Source organism: Dreissena polymorpha, chromosome 4, assembly GCF_020536995.1.
Source record: "Dreissena polymorpha isolate Duluth1 chromosome 4, UMN_Dpol_1.0, whole genome shotgun sequence".
Classification (NCBI taxonomy): domain Eukaryota; kingdom Metazoa; phylum Mollusca; class Bivalvia; order Myida; family Dreissenidae; genus Dreissena; species Dreissena polymorpha.
The window spans coordinates 5432577-5455855 of record NC_068358.1 but is presented as its reverse complement, the minus strand read 5'-3'; the positions used below and the strand labels follow the sequence as shown (position 1 = coordinate 5455855).

The window sequence follows — 23279 nt, the reverse complement described above, 5'->3', positions numbered from 1 at the left end:
ACTACACGCGTAGGATATATATTTTAAGTGATTTTCATTATGGTTCGTTATATATACGTAGCTATAAACTATATGCATGTTACTTCAAAACAACGATTTATAACACATACTATTAAAAAAGACTGTTAATTTAAAACACATTAACAGAAACATTAACATTAACACAACAATAAAATATTTAATGGCGTATATTCCTTAACATCTTCGTAATATAGAACAGTGGCAACATGCCAAATTTCATTAAGTTACTGTAACTAGCTACATGTGGAAAAATAGTTTAATACCCTGTTACAAGACTTCGACTACTACACGCCGCAAGCAGCCCTCTCAAACAACTACGGCTTTCTCCAATATGACATTAACATTACGCGTGGTTGTATCGGAGAAGTAGGAATAGGTAAGGAAAATCAAAGATATCAGGCTTTTGACGCTTTGATACCGCTTCTCTCGTTAATCATTATTAGGCTCAATGCTGAATGCATTCTAACCGCTGATCAACCGATTAATAATGAGAGAACACTGGGACAAAATTGCAATGTGGTGCTAAAATGGAAAGTGTTGTTTGTGACTTGGTACAAACTGTATCGATAGTTGTGAATTTTTTCTAATTGAAAAACAAGTTCAAATTCTTTCAAGAGAATGTTGTGGATCAGTTGTATGTTATTGTCCGTGATTGCACTGACGTGTTTCAAACCTGTTCAACTGAACGATGATGCCAAGCGACTCTACCACGACCTCCTGGTACAGAACAAGTACAACAAGCTGATCAGGCCCGTAGGGAACAACACCAAGGAACCACTGACCGTGAAGATGGGTATCCGGCTCTCACAGATCATCGACGTGGTATGTTTGAGTGTGTTTCATAAGAGTTGAGTGTATTTATTTGGTACGTTATTGAAGCATTAATAATTGTTTGTTATTAAGTTACGTAATAATACATTACATCTTTTTAAATACTCAGGGAGTAGGGATTGCATTTGTTTGTCCGTACGTCCGTTCGTACGTACGTTTAGTTTAGTTTGAACTCCACTTTGAGTAATTGGTTGATCTCGCTAAAACTTTCACGGTTGAATAACATAAATGATCCTTAAGAAAGTGATTTTGACTTCGACAAGGTATGACTGACATTGCCCTTTGTCATTAATTACGCCTACTGTAGACTTTTTAGTGGATTCGTACTCTTCCCAACATTTGTCGTGGGGGCATCTTGTCTTTGAAACATTTCTAATGTACATGAATGTTAAAGTACATGCGATTTGTTAATATATTGTTCTGCTGTTGTTACGTTTTGTTTTCGTAAGGTTATGAAGTAAGTAAAAAACTATTTAAATATTGATTCACACAATGTTTTAGACACATTCAATAGCTTGAGCACAGTTTTAACACTTTTCTGTGTTACCAAATCTGTTGTGTTAACATTACATACGTGTTTACTCTTGTCGGCATAACGTTGAAGTTGAGTGACCAAACAAGTCTATTGACCACAGTACATGATGCACGCATGCGTATACATGAAATTGGCTGAAAATAATTGACACCATAGAAATCTGTTAATGAACTGTATTTGAAGAAGAATATATGACTGCGGTAAATATAATATGCGTACTCGAAACCGTATTTATAATCTACGTTCAAACTATGAGAAACAATGTAAGAAGGTAAGAGCAAAGATAAGTTTAGATCAATACTTTGTGAGTTTCACAGCCCCAGCTGTTTCCACGAGACTGTTACAATACATCAAGGTAATGATTAATACGAGCACGTTCGCAGGTAGTAAACAAATTTCTGGTTTATATGGATACGTGTAGAAAACTTGCATTGTTACGCAATGTAAATATGTTTGCTGTTAACACACATTGTATAGCCAACACATACATTATATGCAAAAGAAAAACGATCGTAGATGAAATATGTTGGCATGCATCTTATTAATGTATTTTGTGAGTAATCGCACACATTACTTATCAAGTTTATTATATCGCGAGTGAAGAGTAATATACGTCGAACGTTTTTGCAGCGTTTTCGTTACATTCATTTATACAACATTCAAGGTCAACATTGAGACTCACTTTTTAATTAAGATTGCATGAAAAATGCACTTAATGTTCACGGTGTTTCCACATGTGGTTAGCATGTGGCTTTGATACCAATTAGTGAAAACATCATTTAGAATAATAAATAATAAAATTATAACGAAAATTCAAATTGTCTGAAAAAAAAGCACTATCAAATATATATATTAGATAGTGAACTGTTTTTTTTCAGAGAAGTTGATATTTCGTTATAATTTGATTATTTTTCATTCAAAATGATGTTTATACTAAAAAGTATACTAAAAAGAATCATAGACACACGCACCACCTATGGGTGTTTCTATACGAATGTATATTATAGTCCAGATAGGTAAAATGTTTCCCTTTTATGTCTTCAACTAAACTTGTGCGACATAATTATGTTGTATAACTATTTATAGAATGTTTATAGATATTTATAGTTTATGACTTTTACGCTGGTTTAAAACTGCAATGAATGTTTAGATTATCAATTAGTTACAGCTGATTGTAAACTGTTATTTTTTAAATCTTCCAGCAGAGTATTTTATTCTCCGCCATTTGGCGTTGTCCGTACGTCTTTCCGTCCGTCTCCCGTCCGTCCGTCCTTCCGTCCGTCCGGCACTTTTGTGTCCGGAGCCATATCTTGGAAGTGCTTTGGCGGATTTCATTGAAACTTTGTATGAGTAAACATGTATATATGGATAAGAGGATGATGCACGCAAAATAGCATTGTACACCATCGTTTAATAACGGAGTTATTGCCCTTTGTATCTTGAAAAAAATGCTTTTTAATATAGGCTTAGAGCTTTATCTCCATTAACACATGAGCCAGACCCATGAAACGTGCCATATTTGTTCACAATCATCGGGGGATACTTCACATTCAACTCCCATAATCCTAGGGGCTAAAGTCAAGGTCACACATTGAGGTCAAATGTCACAAATTTGATGAATGATTCATTATTTAGTCATTCCTTTACTGCATCAAGGGATTCTGTAATAACTGTTCCCAATTGTTCTCCATTATCTAGCTGAATGTCAAATATAATGTCAAGATTGCTAGGGTCATGGTCAAAGTCACACACAAAGGTCAAAATCACACATTTTGATTAAATGTGCCTTTTTGGTAACGATATTACCATACTAAAATAGATTCTCAAAATGACCTGATGTAATTGTTCTCAATTATCAGGCAGTGCAAGACCTATGTTTTTTTTACCAAAGTCAAGGTCACACATCAAGGTCACACATTTGTAGAAATATTTAACATTAAGCCATTATTTAACTATGCATAAGTTGATTCTGTAATAACCTTCCATAAGTATTATCCGGCTTCTTCCTTGGTGTGTGTCATATGTAAGGTTCATGTCTTGGGTTAAGGTCAAGGTTCATGTCTAGGGTTAAGGTCAACGTCACACAATATACTTCATGTAAGGTCATACGATTCACATCAAGTGTCAAGGTTACACAAATGCTTAATGTAAGGTCGTACTCAATGATGGATGATTAACCTTAAAAACTTCGTTATGTTTTTTCCACGTATGTCATGGCGGATGTTGTGTTCACTCTGCAACACTCTGAAAATTTAGTGTTTATTAAGATTGAATGTTTTCGTGGAAGAGGCAAGACTTTTGTATCCACCTAAATAAATATGTAACGCTCAAGAATCCTCCTTTGTCTTAGTTTTGAGTTATAGTCCTTTGTTATTTTGGTATATTGATACTTTTCAGGGCAATGACTCAGTATATAAGGTTTTTATTTAAGAAAATGCTAATAACAAGCAATTTCTCCATTTGTCATGATACTATCGATGTAAATTGATTCATAAAAAATATACTATCTGCATTGTATTGTCTGCAAACCCATCACAGGTACAATATGAGTTAAAAAAAACACAACCTTTCACTAATACCTTTTCTTTTAGTTCTACACCCATCCATAAACAAAATTTATTTGCCGGGGGATATCGATTCAACGAATTTCCTTGTTTTATTTCGGATATGTGTTTAATTTATGCATCCGTTTTTAAATTCAATTTACCATAGTGTGTTTGAATTCATCTATTTGATTCCATCTCTTAATATGAAGATATGTGTATATGATATTATTGCTGTTGTTTAAACTTAAACAAACGAAAATGTAAACCAACGTGGCATTTGGAGAACATGTACCAATCTATTCATAGTTTCATATTTTAATTACAACATCGCTGCGCCACCAAACAGACAACGCAACAATACAACAACATTGTACAAGCGCAATTAATGAAAAAACAACAACACTTTACAAATACTTATGCAAAAATAGAATACATTTCTTAAATATGTGAAAACATTAGATAATCTCTGTAAACTTTAAACGGTACTTCTTTATTTGCTTATTTATAGTAGTTTGAGGCTTCCCTAACCTTACTTTAAAATAAGTTTTTTAGCAACATAAATATGTTCCGAGTTACGGGATTATTAATTATTCAAATTCGAAAATATTTTGGCAAAACGTTGCGTATTATTCAAAGGGAACTTGTCTTCAATACATACCGTAGTATCGACTGTAAAATTGAGACGGCATTTAGAGCAAAATATTAACAAGTTTATGTGGCTTCTACAGTTGATAGAAGCCTTATTCTTGTTTTAATTGTAACATTTTGATTTTCTGTGTTGCCTTCTGTTGTGATGGCCTCCGGATGCTTAAATAAACGTTTTAGAAATTAATACCGAACACATGAGGACAGCGATTTTCCTCCTTCTTTATAAAGTACCGGTAAACGGTACTTTCCCAATCGAACGAAAATTCCCAAATTCCCAAAACGGTACTTTCCCAATCGAGCGAAAATTCCCAAATTCCCAATCGGCATCTGGAAAAATCCCAATCAGCGTCCGAATTTTTTCTCAAAACGATAGAAAGTTTCGTAAAAAAACCAACTTTCGGCAAGCGAACAAAGAAAATCGTATAGTTGTGTGTAACCACGCGCTCGATTAATTTCGGGTTTTATTATTCAGCGCATTCAATCAATAGAGTTGTTACTGTTTCCGGTTCTTTTGCCAGGCAGCCAGCGTACTGTTTTACGTCGGTTTGTAACCTTATCGTAGTTTGAAATGAGTCATAATAGCAAATATTATGCCAAAAAACCAATCGGAACCATCAATCACAGGACACATTGACAGCAATAATGATGCTGTGCAGGGAGGGATGCAAGCAACTGAGTGATGTAGTGTTTTCACGGTTAGCTCTTTGGGGTTCTTTCACAACAACTACAGCAATTACTTGCAACGGCACTAAATACAATACTCACGTTGGCATCGACTGGAATGCTCGTCAGGATGGCACCAATCGTCCTCGTCGTCTTCGAAGGAACTCGTCGGCTATACTCGTCGGTTGCACGTCACAAAATGGCACTATACATGTACTTCTGGGAATACACCTCCAGGCAAATACGTACTTAAACACACAGTCACCTGCTTACATACACATATACTTCTGGGAATACACCTCCAGGGAAATGCCTGTCATTTACACAATCACAGGCAACTCACATGCACAGTCACAGACTCACTTATATCTTCTGGGAATGGCCTTCCAGGTAAATACGTGTTGAACACACATAAAATACAATATAATACAATATAATACAATATAATCTATACTCAGGCTCACAATTACTCACTCAGGCTCACAATTACTCCAAGCAATACTCAGCTTGGGAAAATACGTCTACTCGCATTAGTCACCCGTGCATAAGAGACCGTACCATCTCGTGCCACCCAGCATGCACCACACCGATCCTTCGCCGGTTCCCAATCACGAGGCATGTGCGCATTTTATAGACCGGGCACCGGCACAACACTCCTCCCACTTTTGTCCTTTTGGGACGACGCCACACAGCGAAGGAATCGTACCGGCGCCACCGATGAAGTAATAGTGCCCCTTGCGTAAGCACCTTGACCCAACTCCCCTAAGTCAGGCATAGCTTTCGTCCGACCTCTCTTTTGGCGCAACGCCTGCCATAAACCACAACTAAAGTTAATGCATCTCCATTAAATGACCATTTGTGTTTAGCACCTTCGCACAAATATGAACGCATATGAGCCTTAATCTTTGTTAATAAAGAGTTAAAAATAAAAGTTCATAATAAGGCCCGGTAACTCTTGCTCCTTTTCTTGTCTGCACAATAATTGGACAAGTGTACCCACCTTCCAACCTATTTTCACAAATTTTAAGAAATAAAATAACTGCATACAAATACATCTCCTCGCAGCCCAAATGAGAAGGCCTACGCCCTCTGCATGTGACTGCATAATATACAATAAAAATCCTCTTGGTTATATTACAATAAAAATCACAAGAAATGTAACTTTCTAAGGTACTACAAATGCGTTCAAATAATATCTAAGTGACAAAAAGGTTAAAAATATAAGAATAAAAATAATCTTATTTTTGTCCAAATAATACATATAATTGCTTTTAATTTTATATAGAGAACGTACATTTTGCAACATAATCATTGACATTATATGGAGGAAAAGACAACTAAAATAAAACTATTGTACCCACTACATTCCTCCCACTTTTCTCCTCTTGGGCCGCCGCCGTACGGTCGCACCCAAGGCAGAAGAGACAAAGACTCAAATGGGACCATGATCCCCCTCCCGCAGGCACGGGAGTGCCTTTGCCCAGCGGGGTACATACAGACCGCTGCATTCTAGCGGTTAGTGACCAATATGTTTCTTGCATAAGAAAATTTCCATCACATTAGTAAATACAAAAAACATTATTGTCGGCTATCGTCCGACAATTGCTTAATCAAGAAAAAACATTCTTGTTGGCTTTCGTCCAACAAGTACAGTCACTTATGTATTAGAATGTGGAGATCACACTGAGAAATAATGTACTTTACAAAAATAAAAACAAAATAAAAGTGTACATGCACCGGGAAACAACTCCGGCCATTCAAAAAATTAAAGTGACGCTACGAGACAGTTGCCGTCAAGCACGGTCACACACAAATTTAAAAAGACCTGCAAATATTGTTTAAAAGAACAACTCCGGGAAATACCACTTCCGGACAACAGTATTGAGTGTAACAGTGGTCGTCAAGCACTGTCACCTATAAAAAACAAAGTCATGCGACAAAATTCTACGACATTGCTCGGCATATGGTTGGTACAAAATAAATTCATTTATAGAAAATTACGGAAATAAATGACATGATACAGCAATGACGAAGTGATTGAAGTTAGATCGACTCACAAATCTTAACATGGAAGGAAAAAAGGTGACGGAGGTGCCAAGACTGGGATATTGCAGGGGAAACCGGGTTCCTATTCACCATCTGCGTAGTTACCACATCTGATGGTGCGGTGTGACAGCGGTCGTCCGACAATGTCCGACAATGTCACACCCGACCATAAGGAAAAAAAAACAACAGACTTCACGGGAAATAATCAAACACATCCGTGACTGTGCAAAGCACTTCTTAGCGCGGTAATACAAACATTACAGGAAGTTAAGCGCGGACGGCACAAGATAATTTGGGACGACACTTTATGCCTATTCATTAAACCCCCATTTCGCAGAGCACTGCTCAGATTAATTTCAATTTTATAGTTCCAACAATATTGCAATAAAAGACTGGGCTTAAACTGAGACAATAGGACATATATATATATTCAAAACAATCTAATCAAACTAATCAAAATGTTTAAGAGAACTATTACTTTTATACACCGCGTACTTCATGTAATATTCATAACAACAGCTTTTACTACTACTACTACTACTACTACCACTACTACTACCACTACTACTACTACTACTACTTTTAGTGTTACTACTAGAGATACTCCGCGTACACCGTAATACATTATCAACACCGCAAATAGAATGTCACTGCAACTCTACTGTAATTTTTTTAAATTGGGGGTCTTTTGTATTTTGCATTGTTTTCCTAGTTTTACTAACAATTAACCTCGCCATTTACAATTTTAGGCGGTACAGATTTTGGAAGTTAGACGCTCTGGTGGTCGCCAACCTAATTTCCACCGCTGGGACCGCTCCCAGCGGCGAGAACTAGAGGGTCGCCACCCTTTGGAACCACGCATAACAAGTCTTCGAACACCACCTTCCCAGCTGTCATCTGGGGTAACTCGGCATCCGCATGCGCCGCCCTCACGGCGGTCACACGCGGCAACTTCTGTCGCCCGTCTGACAGGGACTGACCTTCCGGTGGCCGGAGTAGTTTCAGCAGCTTTTCGTTGGGCTATTTTGGCCCCCACCTGGTCGGCCCTGTCGGTCGCCATGCTTTTAGCCGCCTCCGCAGACTGAACCGCAACGCGCTGCACGCGAAATTCATCATCGCACACAGGATCTCCATGGTCTCCTTCAGTGCTCTCGCCAATGACCATCCTTGGATCACTGACGACATCTGGCACTGTTGGCAGCACCAAGGGAACTGCATCGTGCACGTCCTTGGCATGCTGCACCTTCATGCAGAACTGGGAAACCGGACCTAGCTGGTTTACATGATCAACTTCCGGTTGGCCCAACTGCTTAGTCGTCGCAGCTACCACAACGGGCTCCTTCTCCTTATGGTTGGGCAAGGACATGGCATGGAAATGTCCCCAGTTGGAACCATATCTGCCGCGATACGATCCCTCAGGGCGGACTTTTGAACTTTGGTTCCGATACCCACGTAAACCTCCGCCACCCGCACCCGCAGGATACATAACCTGGCGTTGGTCGTTGTACCACCGGTTCCGGACCTTCCCTGGGTAGGGGCACTCCACAGGGTATTCGGCATAGCTTTTTTTATTTCGAAACGGCTTACCCGGTTGTCGGAAAAAGGGATCAACGGCCGAACTTCCAAAAGAGTTTGACAATCTCTCCACAGCATCCAGCAACTTCTCGACCACCTGGGTCAATTTGTCGACCGCCGACACACTGACCTCATCCGCAGTGGGTGCTTTCTTCACCTCTTGAACCCACCTTGACTCTTCTTGCTCAGTCGCCTGGGTATACCTCGGAGCCGCGGCGCAAGCCGACTGAACATGGCTATATATCTTCAGCATGTTCATCGCATCTCCCATAGATGTTGGTAACTGCAGACTAACATGCTTGCCGGCCTCCTCGTCAATCAAACCGTGACAAAACTTCGTCACTGCCTGTTCAGCGGCGTATGCATAGGGCAGATCACGAAACGCCGCTGTTGCCAGCTTCAGCGCCCGATCTGACCAATTGTCTAGGGACTCGCCTACTTCCTGATGGGCAAAGTGGAAACGGCCCTGCGCGGTGGCGGTAAGCTCCCTGGCGCCAAAACGCTCCTGCAGTCGCTGCATTAGCTCTGCGTAAGGTACCGTCCCTCTCCCTTCGGTAAGCAATGCATAGAAATCGACCGCCTTTCCTGTCAAACACCAACCAAGGCAATCGGCGCATTCTGCGTCAGACCAATCTTGCACCCTTGCGTAGCGCTCAAACTTGCTCTGAAAAACAAACCAATTGCTCTGCCCATCATATAGCAGGCTCTTAGGCAATTTTGTCAGAACATCCCGATCTTTCTGTGTCGGGGAAATACATGGGCCAGGAGGGTTGCTTGGTCCGGGCAAATTATTGAAAACCGGTGCATTGCTGGGTATGGGAATAGTGATGGTAGATGGAATTGGGACAGGTAGACCATTCGGGGCAAGAGGGCCCTTTGAGGCACGATGGGATCCCGTAGGCCCATTGTCCCTACTCTGGGGCAAACCTAACAAAGGGGGCGGGGCGGGGACGCTTGATGCGACATTTAACGGTTTCGGTATGCTTGTCATCATATTGTCCGGCTGTAACAACAGACGCTTTGGGAGCAAAGGCTTTGCAATCTGGGGAAGAAAATCGTCCCATTGAGCTACGTCCGCCTCAAGAGCCGAAATTTGGGCTTCGAGTTGGGCCCTCTCGCGATCCTGACTTACCGACTCCTTCTCAAGCACAGACATATCTATCCACCTTTCGTGTGGGTCAATGGGCCTATTTGCGATTGACCGCCCCATTCCACCCTCCCCAACATGTTCCGCCCCATCCCCATACCCCAGGGCTTCTCTAAATAATGCGGGGTTAGTACTAAAATCCAACTCGGTCATGTCACCAAAGGTCAGCGGCCGCCCTATAATTGCCTTTAAAGTATCTGGTAACAAATTTCCCGTATTTTCCCGTATCAAAACAATGGCCTGTGCCAGTTGTCTGCCCACACCCAGAATATTGCATAATCTAGTGGGAGTGTCGTAGTTCACTCGAATTTTTCTGGGGGCTACCGGTAAAAATGGTGGGGTATATCCACTTCCCATATCCATTGTTAATTTAGAACTTTACAAGTAAATATGAAAAAGTTAAATTAATAAACAACCTAAAATAAATGGGCCGAGAAATTCTGAAATAAAAACTTTTGTATCTACTAGTAGACAATTAAAATTTAATTGCCCAACAATAACCAATTAACAAAATCGCTATCACTGTTGTTGCTATCAAAAATCAATAAAGAAACACGTCGCTTTAACTTGACGTTAAGCACTAATTTCCCGGGACCCAGTTTACATTCGCAATAACACTTCTATAAATAGAATTGCCAAGGACAAAACTCGTGCGTGTAAACTTCTATTTCCTCGGACTTTAGTTACCGATATATCAGCAATTTACACTGCTATATACAACAGTCAACCAAACACGTTTTTCATGAACTGCTGCGCACAGAATACGCGCCAACTAATCACGGGAAAATTGCCAAATAAAAAAAACACGTGGCCATCCGTTGATTACACAAGCAATTAAACTGTAACAAACAGCATTGGAAAATCACGTTTTTTAAGAAATATTTCACCAACTGATAACATGGCCGGCGAATGCCAACAATGTAAAAAAAAACTACGATGCCGTCTGTTTGTTACACACTTCTTAAAATAGACGAACACTGAGTTCAACAAGTTAAAAACAGAAATAACGTTTTATGAAATGAACAGTTTCTATACACTTCAAATTAAATTTGATCCGTCGATTGAAAATAAAGTATGCGATGCCGATTGATTTTGCAACTAGCCTAACCGTTAAACACAATTTTCACTTTGCCCCACGTTGGGCGCCATTGTAGTGTTTTCACGGTTAGCTCTTTGGGGTTCTTTCACAACAACTACAGCAATTACTTGCAACGGCACTAAATACAATACTCACGTTGGCATCGACTGGAATGCTCGTCAGGATGGCACCAATCGTCCTCGTCGTCTTCGAAGGAACTCGTCGGCTATACTCGTCGGTTGCACGTCACAAAATGGCACTATACATGTACTTCTGGGAATACACCTCCAGGCAAATACGTACTTAAACACACAGTCACCTGCTTACATACACATATACTTCTGGGAATACACCTCCAGGGAAATGCCTGTCATTTACACAATCACAGGCAACTCACATGCACAGTCACAGACTCACTTATATCTTCTGGGAATGGCCTTCCAGGTAAATACGTGTTGAACACACATAAAATACAATATAATACAATATAATACAATATAATCTATACTCAGGCTCACAATTACTCACTCAGGCTCACAATTACTCCAAGCAATACTCAGCTTGGGAAAATACGTCTACTCGCATTAGTCACCCGTGCATAAGAGACCGTACCATCTCGTGCCACCCAGCATGCACCACACCGATCCTTCGCCGGTTCCCAATCACGAGGCATGTGCGCATTTTATAGACCGGGCACCGGCACAACACTGATGATTAAACATCAAAGATTGTTGAAATTTCACAAAAATGAAAGAGAGAGACATTGCTTTAAAAGAGATTAAAACAACTAGTAATTGATTTGGTGTGTTCTTTATAATATTTTGTTATTTATATAAACTTTATAACTTAATGGTCATTAAGGCATGCCTGCAAATGATTATTTAAATGGGTATGTTCAATTAAGTATGAACTGTATGATGTATTCAATAAGACCCAAACTTCACGACGCGATTTTCCCAATTTCAGGATTTCACGACTCGATTTTTCCCAATTTTGAGGTTTTCACGACTCAATTTTTCCCAATCGGACCGGTACGGGTACTTTTCCCAATTGGACAAGGAAAATCGCTGGAGGATTCTAAGACATTCCAAGTCGCTAAAACTCAATATTGTAATCATTTTTTTTCTGAACGTTTTTATAGACAAATTTAACTCTTATGAACTTCAATATTGTTCATCTTAATAAGATGGAGCCACCAGAATAAAGAAACTTTTAGCACACACGTGTTGTTATCTCCCATTATTAAAAACAAAAGATGCAATATCTTGTCCAAAGTCTTAAGAATCTGAATTGAAAGAAATAAAATGCAAACTTTTAACACAGAAATACCCTAAGATGTATCATTGAGTGATAATTGTAAAATATTTTTTTTAAGTACAAACATGATATGTTTCAGCATTACTAGGGGCCTTTTCACAGATTTCGGGTTGTTTTGATGTTTGTCATTAAATGCTTAATATTGATAAATGTAAACATTGGATCTAAAAAGCTCCAGTAAACATTCAAGAATAAAATTAAAAAAAAACAAAACAGGTAACCCTCAGCAGGGCTCGAACCACTGACCCCTGGAGTCCTGAAGTAAAAACGACTTAGACCACAGATACAATATTAGATGTATTTTATACTTTATATAAGCAATCCTCGTAGTATCACAAAATATAACGACAACAACAGAACTCTACAAATTATTAATTCGTTTCGCGTTGTAACGCTTCATAATTTTCAGGTTTTTAAATCGTCAAAAGATGCATATAATGGCTATATTAGAGCATGGTAAATGTTCAGTATTACTGTTTCCTCACAAATAATATAACTAAAACGAAAATTTGCGAATCTGAAACAACTTTTTTCAATTTTGTCAATTTACCCAAACGTGAAAAGGCCCCTTTAAAGGGAAGCAAGGTTTACCCGAAACGAATATGACTGAAGCATGATAAGTTCGAGAATTTTAAATATTGCATAAACCTATTAAACATATCTCATTTCATATACAGCTAACACAAACTGCTTTCAAGTATTACTAACATGTAGTTCATCATTTGTAAATGACAACAATCGGGCCTAACATAGTTCAATTGGCCATTGCATTTGCTCATGTAGTCAAGTATACACATTAAAATTGTATACCGAATAGTAATATAGTGTGTTTAAACAATCAGATATAAATCAGAAACAAACTCTCTGGGTTCCTGAATCACTTGTCGTAAAAGTCATACTAAATGTTATTTACTGACAATACATTGTTGTCCTGTTATTCGCGACTTTTATAACAAACGCAATTTTGCAACAGAGACTTTATGCAGATTTTGCACTTAGCGTAATGCTGATTTCAATTGCAAAGTGCAATAAAAATGAGCATAAATAATCTTAAGCAACAACAATGACATCGATCCAAAGACATTTAAAACTGAATAACTTCGTATATCATATTGTTAAGAATGGAATGCGAAAACAGAAACTCCGAACACAGTGAGATGCAGATTTGTGTCAAACATGTATCCATTTGATACAGAATCGTTTGGTGAATATTTTCTTATTTATTTATTTATTTATTTATTTACAGGATGAGCTTAATCAAGTGATGACAACAAACGTTTGGCTTCGTCAGGTAATGTATTTATAGATGTTGGTATTGTATGGCTCATTCGGTAACAGTTTGTTCTTTTCAATTTGTCCACTTGATACACATCAATCAACATATATGCCAGATGTAAACATATTTTAGATTGATGAAAGTCTTTCTGTATATTTTAAATCGCAGAGGTATAAACAAACATGTGTTAAGCTATCCTTCGCTAACACCGTGAGCGTTTGGGGCCGTTATTTGTCCGTCGTGCGTCGTCCTTCGTGCGTCGTTCTTTGAGTGTAAAAAATATCTGCTTCAAAACAGATGGGATAGTTTTGACAATTGTTCTTATATTTTTACGGACCGCTGCATAGACTGGCTACCATGGATACAAACTAGTTAAAAATACTTTGAACATATTTTTTCTCTGGTTTACTATTAAATTTTTAAAATAGTAAAGTGACCCTATACTAAGTTATTTTAATGTATGACAATCGGGTCTAAACTGGCACGGGTCCATGCGATATTGTTACCACGATAGGTTATAACAAACCCAAAAGTCGCATGTGGGTACTGTTATTAATACATTTTAGATACAGCAAGTTTCGATAATGTTGTTGGCAAATGCATACAACATTATACAGCTTTCACCTTTATCCACTTCAGTCGTCTTCATAATATATCACTAGTGTTTGCATGGCACTGAAGTAACTGCCAATACTTTGATTTGGTAAATGCATATGACATAAGAGATGAATGAATCTTGGTTTGTATAAATTATTTATCGAATAGGTTAACAGATACGCAATCAGTTATGATAGCTGACTTGAACATCATACACCACTAATATTTGTTCATCGATTTTACAATGGCATCTTCTTAAAATGTGTTTCATAAAATAAGTGTTTGCAATGGTACCACGTAGATCTGTACAATATATCCAGTGTCAAGTTTTATGTACATCATTTAAGTTGGTACATTTGTATCAAGCAATATCGGATGAATTGATGATTTTCGATATGAAAGGATTTGGTCTGTTTTTGGACTTGAAATAATGTGCAACGACAAGTAATTCAAAATGTCGATAACTGTTTGTTTATTTGTATTTCTTCATATTTGATGGATGTTTTGTTTAATCAAGACGATATCTCTGCGTCTGAGCTTGTAGTAATGATTTTGCAGCTATTATCGCTTCCAAGAATAAAAATACAGTAGAATGAATCATGAATAAACAAACCGTTCAATGTATTTAAAACCGTGTTCAGACGCTTTAGTTCCCCCTTTTAAAGTAAAAGAAAACAATTGTCTTAACTTGTGTCACCCATTATGATCATGAAATACAATTGAACATATACTATGATCATTCATGAAAAACCAATATGTTTATGTTTACATGTTCGTGTACGTTATGCAGTTTTTATGTTTTTTTTTATATAGTATTTCTTGTACCTACGCGGGGGTTATTTAGTTTAATGTTTTTATAAAATATATAAATGTACCTAAAATGAGAACATGAAATGAAATGCGTTATTATACTAGTAACTGAATGGTATTTATTAAATACTTTTTCGTGCAACTTTTTGTTAGAGTATTCAATGATGATAATATTGTCTAAATAAAATACGCGTTATATTGGATGTTCATATTTTTCAAAAATATTCAACGACACATAATTTTGGATTTACCATATTTCAACCTGAATCGACAAATGCAAATGTATTTAAATCAAGATTTAAACTGTGTGTTGCTTTGCGTTAGCTTGATATTACCGCAACCATTGCCTGTTCAGCCGTGCCGAGTCAATTCATTGTATTGTGTTGCTTCACACAACAATCGCTATCTTGACTCCGATATCCGAATAAAAATGAATCAAAATATAATAACACTTAATATGTGTGCATATTATTTTTATTGCAATCGAGATATATTTCATTCATCATACCAGTAAGTGGCGACTAAGCCTAGAGAGAACCCCAATCCTCAACCTCCTCTTGTTTGTATTGCAGTTTAGGCCTTTTGATCGTTTTAATTAATGTTTTTTAAAATGACTAACATATAGTGCCTGTAGAAAGCTAAGACCATGAACACAATGCAATACATGTAATATTCAATACTTTTAATATTTTATTTATTCTAATAACAATGACATTGATATATATGTCACATATACTTTGATATAAATAAATATAACATTGTCAATCATTCGCTTCATTGGAATAAAATTGCTGAAGGCGCATTGAAAAAAATGTATCGTTAAGTCACTGCAAAAATTGCAACACCTTTTTCGTAAGAAAAACTAATATTTAATGACATTTATACCATAACTATTTATTTTCGCACATGCTCGTATACACATATGTAGTAATATTCTTTTCTATATACGCTGCAACATCAGGAGTGGTATGATCCAAACCTTCGATGGTACCCGAATGAATACGGAGGCGTAGACAGGCTTTATGTTCCGTCTGAGCAAATTTGGTTGCCAGATATTGTTTTGTATAATAAGTACGAATACAACAATGCAAATGATACCATATCCGCTTCTAATCCAGTGTCCCGCATGTATATACTGCTTTACACGTTTTTAGATGCATGAATGTACGTAGCAAATTAGAAAACTGATATTCAGAGTTTGAAGTGTGTAAGTTGCACCATTTGCTGTTCCATGCATGGTCTAGAGGTATACGGGTTTAATACGTTTATCATGCCTTTATTGCATCACGCTAAATTTGAATTGTTGAGTCGATACACTGCAGGAATGGCGCGACGTTAGTCTGCAGTGGGATCCGAAAGAATACGGAAACATCAGCACCATTGAATTGCCGTCGAAAAACATATGGCTGCCAGATATAGTCCTCTTCAACAAGTACGCTTTTTTTTAAAACATTTTGTTTTAACCTTACTTATAGTTAAAGATGGATATGAATGATTGATAACACTTTTTCATTGGATTTATTCAAATAATATCCAATACTATATTTTATATATTTAACAAATATAAAATATATTTTACAATCAAACGTATCTTAAAAACTATTAATTATTTTCTACTAATTAATAACCTTTTTCGGCGAGGGCTTTGTCGTTTTCTCTTTTGTTTCAGGTACTATTTGTCAACTTATATAATAGAAGCAATATTTTAATAGGAAATTCTTTTTTTTAATGCGAATGACCCGGTACCCCCGGGCAGAAAACACTATCCCACATAGCAATTCGTTAAGTATGAAGGGATAGGGTGAGAGCAATAGTAGAGTGTACACCGCAGTCACAGAAGCCGTATTTTTGTATAAGCTTTACTGTAAAAAATCGGCTCTCTCCTCGCTTTTTACCTTATGTTTGTGAATGTATAGTCTTGGTGGTTTATATATGTTATATTTTATCATTTAAGGAGTCTATACCCATATTTTATAATCAGATATATGTAAACGACAATTTTTAGTTTCAATTTGCGATTGTTACTCCCGTGCTTAAAATGAAAAATTTGCAGCGCCGACGGTAATTACGAAGTGACATTAATGACAAAAGCAACGGTCAAGTACACAGGCTGTGTCGTGTGGGAGCCCCCAGCCATTTACAAAAGTTCGTGCACGATCGAAGTTGAATTCTTCCCCTTCGACATACAATTATGCTCAATGCGATTTGCATCCTGGACGTACGCTGGTGACCAGGTTGACCTTATTCACAATTGCTCTACTAGCACGAATGCGCGAGAAGTCATTTTCAATGGTATCGATTTGAGAGACTTTTACGAATCTGGTGAGTGGGATATTTTAGAAGTGACTGCTGAAAAGAACGTTAACAACAACATCGATTATCCGGATATTACATTCAATGTCACAATGAGGCGGAAAACCTTGTTTCATACTGTTAATTTGATTATTCCTTCTGTGGCGATATCCTGCTTAACAATCCTTGTATTTTACCTTCCCTCTGATAGCGGCGAGAAGATTACATTGTGCATCTCTATTTTGCTCTCACTTAATTTCTTTTTCTTGCTTCTTTCGGAGATAATTCCACCAACGTCCATTGTTGTACCTTTGATTGGAAAGTATCTGCTCTTTACAATGATTCTCATAACATTGTCAATCATTGTTACGGTCATCACGTTAAATGTCCACTTCCGTTCGCCGTCTACGCACACGATGTCGCCATGGGTGAGGAGAGTGTTTCTGAACATTCTACCCAAAATGCTTCTAATGCGACGTCCAAATCTTGAAAGTGAAAAGGTAGCGCGAACATTCGTTCGCACGAGAAATGGAGTAGAGATACGAGACCAGTATGTCAGCAGACGAGACTTTGAATACGAAACTATGCGTCTTACCGCAGCTGATGAAGTGGAAGATAAGGATACGGATCTTTCCGTAGAGGTTCAAGAAGCTATTGACAGCATATGCTTCATAGCTGAGCATCTGAAGAAGGGTGACAATACTGCGTCCGTAAGTGTTGTATATTTATATATGTGTCTTGTTCTGACAAAACTGGGCATAATGCATGTGCGTAAAGTGCCGTCACAGATTAGCATGTGCACTCCGCACAGGCTTATCAGGAACGACACTTTCCGCTTAAACTTGATTTTTGGTAAGAAGGGACTTCCTTCAAACTAAAAAGACCATAAAAGCGGAAAGTGTCGTCCCTGATTAGCCTGTGAAGACTGCACAGGCTAATCTGGGACGGCACTTTACGCACAAGCATTAAGCACAGTTTTCTCAGAACAAGACTCGTATATTGCTCCACTAAACGCAATCGTGTATCTTCTTACTTAAATCGGACATTCAGGGAACATCATATAAGCATTTTCTGTATGTCGATATTTTACAGAATGACAGTGCCTTTGCTCATGTAAACAATTTTTCTTGGTTTTACCAGGTCAGAGAAGACTGGAAATATGTTGCCATGGTGATGGACCGGTTGTTTCTATGGATATTCACAGTGGCGTGCGTGGTAGGAACCTTTGGCATCATTTTACAGGCGCCGACCCTCTATGACAACAGACAGCGGTTGACGCCAGTGGCTAGTTCCTACCGATGCGTGCCTCCAGTGGAAAATATCCAAGGTTAACCATAACAAAGGAGTTTACTAAATTAATACGTTTTTGTCCGATTTAATATACCCATGGAACGTAAGTCATTATTTAACATGTAAATATTAAAATAATAATAATAATAATAATAATAATAATAATAATAATGATTATTATTATTATTGCAACTCAAGCCTTATCTTTTGGACCTAACAGCATATAAAAACACTGAACCCGTTCGAAATAGCAACCCTTACCTGCATCATAATTATCTGATGATCAGTAATAAACATTGCAAACTTGACATTCAAACATGCAAACTATCTTGTTTTTTTTTATCCTGAAAATTGCAGTTTGTAAATGAACTAGAATGAAACGTATCACTTAAAACAGTGATTAATATACCATCAAGTAAGTAATAAGCATGAAATTATGTATTATGATTTTATTTATTGTTTTCGTTGAAATTGAATAAAAATTTCAAGCCTATGGAAACTTTTATTTCATTTTATGTAAATATTCGGAGAAACAAATCATTAGGATTAACCAATTAGCAATATGCTGTAATATTTAAAAAGTGCATGTTAAAGTCCTATTCATATTTAGATTTAACAAGAACCTCTTATTTGATTCAAGATTTCTTCAAAGCTATTTTGATTCAAATAATTCGTGAAGGCTTTGCAAAATTTACTTGTCAAGACGGCGTAGAAACTAAATTTGTCTTGATTATCATTTTTCATAATTCAACGACGATGTAAATTATAATCTAATTCAGTAATGAAATCCCGCAAACGAATTCGACGGCACGATTTCAATTATAGAAGGCTCAGCAAGGCAGTCTATGTTTTTTCTGCTGTTTAATTCATACCAAATGAACAAGTTGCGAAATAGCATTCAATAATTGATTCTGGATTTTGTTGATATAAGATATGTAGTATTATCAATTTCCCTTGTTTAACAAATAGAAATACGTTGATTTTGAGTTCTATTCGAAAGAAATAAAACCACGCTCGGATTATCATAGATGTTTAATTACCACATATAAGAATTAATTGCAAGAACAATTTAAAGCTATATCAAGAAATGATTTCGAGTATAATATGCATTGCTAATGTCAGTGTGCAATTTATGAGAGAACTTATTTCGTTTTATTTTATTTCTTTCAGTATGTTTAACGATTAATTGTACAAGGCCGATTATAGTTTTTATGTAAAGATAAAAAGTACGAAGATATGACATAACATACAAACATATAATTTAACACACCTTAGACAAACAAACAGTTGGAAATATTTTGTTGCTGATACTATTATTGACTTTTATAAGCTTTCTGCCAATTTATGATGGTCATACGCAGTGCGTTCTTACATAAACGTGTACTATATTACAAAACATACAAGTAACCAGTTATAACATTTTTATTTTCTGTTTAGTATTGATGCAGATAAGAGAAGACCCAGATTTGTTAATCAGTGTTTTTTGTACAAAACACTATTAGCACGTTTAGAGCAATGCTAGGCCTCGGGTACTATCCATAATAGCAGACAAACAGTTGTTTTGAAAAAAGTCGAATTTTTCCTTTCAATTTGCTTGATTTAGGAAGGGAAGGGATCTACAAACTGCTTCCTTTATTTCATTGCTCAAATGCTCCTAATTCATGTATGATGCTGTAGAACACATCGTTGAGTTTTTTGCAGGTTTATACACAGCAAGCAGGTCAGAGCATACGATGTGTTTTACACCCAGACAGTAATATGGTAGGTCAACTCAAGGAGATACAAACTCTTGCGCCTGGCGATGGAATCCAGCATTCAGAAGTTTCACACTTGCTTTCAACCACACTGCATGTATACTAATACGAATTTAAAGCTGATTTGACATGTTGTAGTATGTTTAAGCTCGCGTATATGTTAAATGCACTGGGCTGGGAATATATTGCAAATAACAATATAGTAATCCTTACTAGTATCTTTACTGTAAGCTGTGCCAATAATCCATTTAAATCGCTATGCATATTTGAAAATAACACATACACGCATCCAGTTTAGATTTATTAATGCCTGCTATTTTCCGTTAAACAGTTAAGCGTTAAGCTTTTGTGAAGTGTGTTTGTTAAATGTTAGTCTCATCCGAGTGAAAACGCCCTCGTAGTGTAGACAATAGTAGTTGCAATGTTAATGGAAATGTTCTGGTGTATGTCGTACCATATTTGTATCTACCATTAGTGCCTTATAAAAACATGTTTTTGCTCATAATTCAAGCGAAGATTAATACAAGTATCATTTTCTAATGTCTATAGTTATTTAAAGTGTAACCATTATTATACAGTTTTTGGTCAAATAAAGTTAAAACTATCATAAGAAAAATGTTACAGCAACAGAGTATATAAAAGTACAATAAACTAATACTTTATGTTATGTATTTTAAGCATTTTCCTTTTGAACAGCGGACACACATTTATCAGACACTCATCCAATTTATATATATTTGTATTTTCCGTTACGAAGTATTTAGAAGTTTCAAAATTAAAATCTGTTTTGTTAAACATGAAAAACAAATATCCCGCTAAAATACGGTTTTAAAGCAATTAATATCGTGTTATACGTGCACGAGCTAAACCGAATAAAACTATAGAGCTTGGTGTAATAAATGCTAATTGGGTTCACGAGTATCTAGTAAATGGTGTCGTTCTATACCACATGATGTATATATATATACATATAATCGTGTTTAAACGGATTTCAGTGCCGATGGTCATTTCGAAGTCAAGATATTAACAAAAGCCACACTAATGTACACAGGACTTGTTATATGGGAACCGCCAGCAATATTCAAAAGCGCGTGCATTATGGATGTAGAATACTTTCCTTTCGATGTGCAAAACTGTTCCTTGAAATTTGGATCGTGGACGTACGACGGGTTTGAGATTGACCTGGTACACATGTGTGCCATAGACTCGGAGTCAACCGTTGTAATTGAGAATGGCATGGACCTAAGTGAGTTTTACCAGAATGTGGAATGGGACATCGTTTCTGTCACTGCACAGAAACATATAAAAATCTACATTTGCTGCATTGAACCTTATATTGACGTGACATTCTACATGATATTAAGACGGAAGACGTTGTTTCACACTGTGAATTTAATTTTACCCTGTGTCGTTATTTCATTTCTAACGGTACTTGTGTTTTACCTCCCTTCTGACAGCGATGAGAAGATAACTCTCTGTATATCAGTGCTTCTTTCCCTTACCGTGTTCTTCTTACTGCTCACAGAGATCATTCCGCCAACATCAATCGTAATTCCGCTAATTGGCAAATATTTACTGTTCACCATGATTTTAGTTACCCTGTCGATCATCGTAACAGTATTGATTCTGACGATCCACTTTCGTTCACCGGCGACTCATAAGATGTCGAGATGGACAAGAGTAACGTTCCTTGTCATTTTGCCAAGATTTCTAATGATGCAGCGTCCTCTTATGCGTAAGTACAGTCATCTGAGATGCAACGGTGTGCGACAAAGGCATCATGTCATCGAGCCAGTGATCGTTCAAGCTAATGAACCGCATGCTGCCGAGAACGAGCCTCTAGAAGATCTTCCGGCATGGAGACGGAACGTTAACCGCTCGGCGCATAGGAAATGCTCCGCCATTCTAACACAAATCAACAATGCTCTCGATGACGTTACATTTATATCGGGCCATTTGAAAGAAGAAGATGAATATTCATCGGTAAATATTGCTTATTGTCCGTCTGGTAAGGTCTGTAAAAATTATGTTCGGTATTTTCTAGGAATTTCACTACGGCATCTTTTCAGCATAATGCATGTAATCGCCCGGCTAATACATTGTCTATAAATGTCTATCGTAAACTGAATTTGAAAACCTCGTTTAATAGACGGGAGAAACGTGATGGATGGTCACAAAATGCGTTTATAATGGGTTTGAGTAAGCATTGATCATTGTATAAATAATTGCATTATGTTCTTCAGTTTGTATCCTATCATTTTGCTGATATCTTATTCAAAACATATTCACTTATTCATTGGAACCTTTTTCAGGATAAACAGGACTGGAAGTTCATTGCTATGGTGTTGGACAGAGTTTTCTTTTGGGTGTTTACTCTAGCTTCGATAATAGGGACATTCGGCATTCTTTTGCAGGCACCAACGATATACGACGATAGGACGGCTATTACTGCTGACAATTTTGGAAAGGATGGATTTTGCTTCACACAGTGAACTTTTTATGTTACTGAAAATTTCAGTACTAGAAATGAAAATATTAAAAAATAATGTATTGTAGTAAATAGATATATGTGCTATGGAATTGTAACCTCAATTAAGATAGAACCATTGTGTTGAATATTAGTAGTGTGAACATGTCTAATACCATACAATTTCGTCTATGTAAATACGAGTTTGTTTTTAGAATGCCATAAATAAATGTTTACTATCATTTTTTTTCATTCTTTGATGACACTTAAACATAGCGATGTTGGCTATGGAGTGGTCTGGTTTCAAAAACATTGACATACATATGTCAAACGATATCGGCATGAAAAATACTTTACCTGTCAAATAATGTATGAAAAGACACAAT

General features: G+C 37.1%; 1 protein-coding gene across 2 annotated transcripts; it reads left to right on the top strand.

Moving 5' to 3' along the window:
- The first annotated feature begins 325 nt into the window (after positions 1–325).
- On the top strand, positions 326–23135 carry LOC127876385 (acetylcholine receptor subunit alpha-like 1). 2 transcript variants are annotated; one of them, XM_052421570.1, is made up of 7 exons: positions 326–843; positions 13654–13698; positions 16413–16522; positions 17144–18092; positions 18523–18709; positions 20374–20433; positions 21422–21565. In XM_052421570.1, exons 1-6 carry the CDS (start codon positions 640–642, stop codon positions 20427–20429), a joined length of 1551 nt encoding a protein of 516 aa, XP_052277530.1. In that variant the 5' UTR covers positions 326–639; the 3' UTR covers positions 20430–20433; positions 21422–21565. The 2 variants fall into 2 exon arrangements, with proteins under 2 accessions (XP_052277530.1, XP_052277531.1); XM_052421571.1 differs by lacking the exons at positions 326–843; positions 13654–13698; positions 16413–16522; positions 17144–18092 and adding an exon at positions 22739–23135 and having other exon boundaries at positions 18549–18709; positions 21422–22409.
- The last annotated feature ends 144 nt before the right edge of the window (positions 23136–23279 follow it).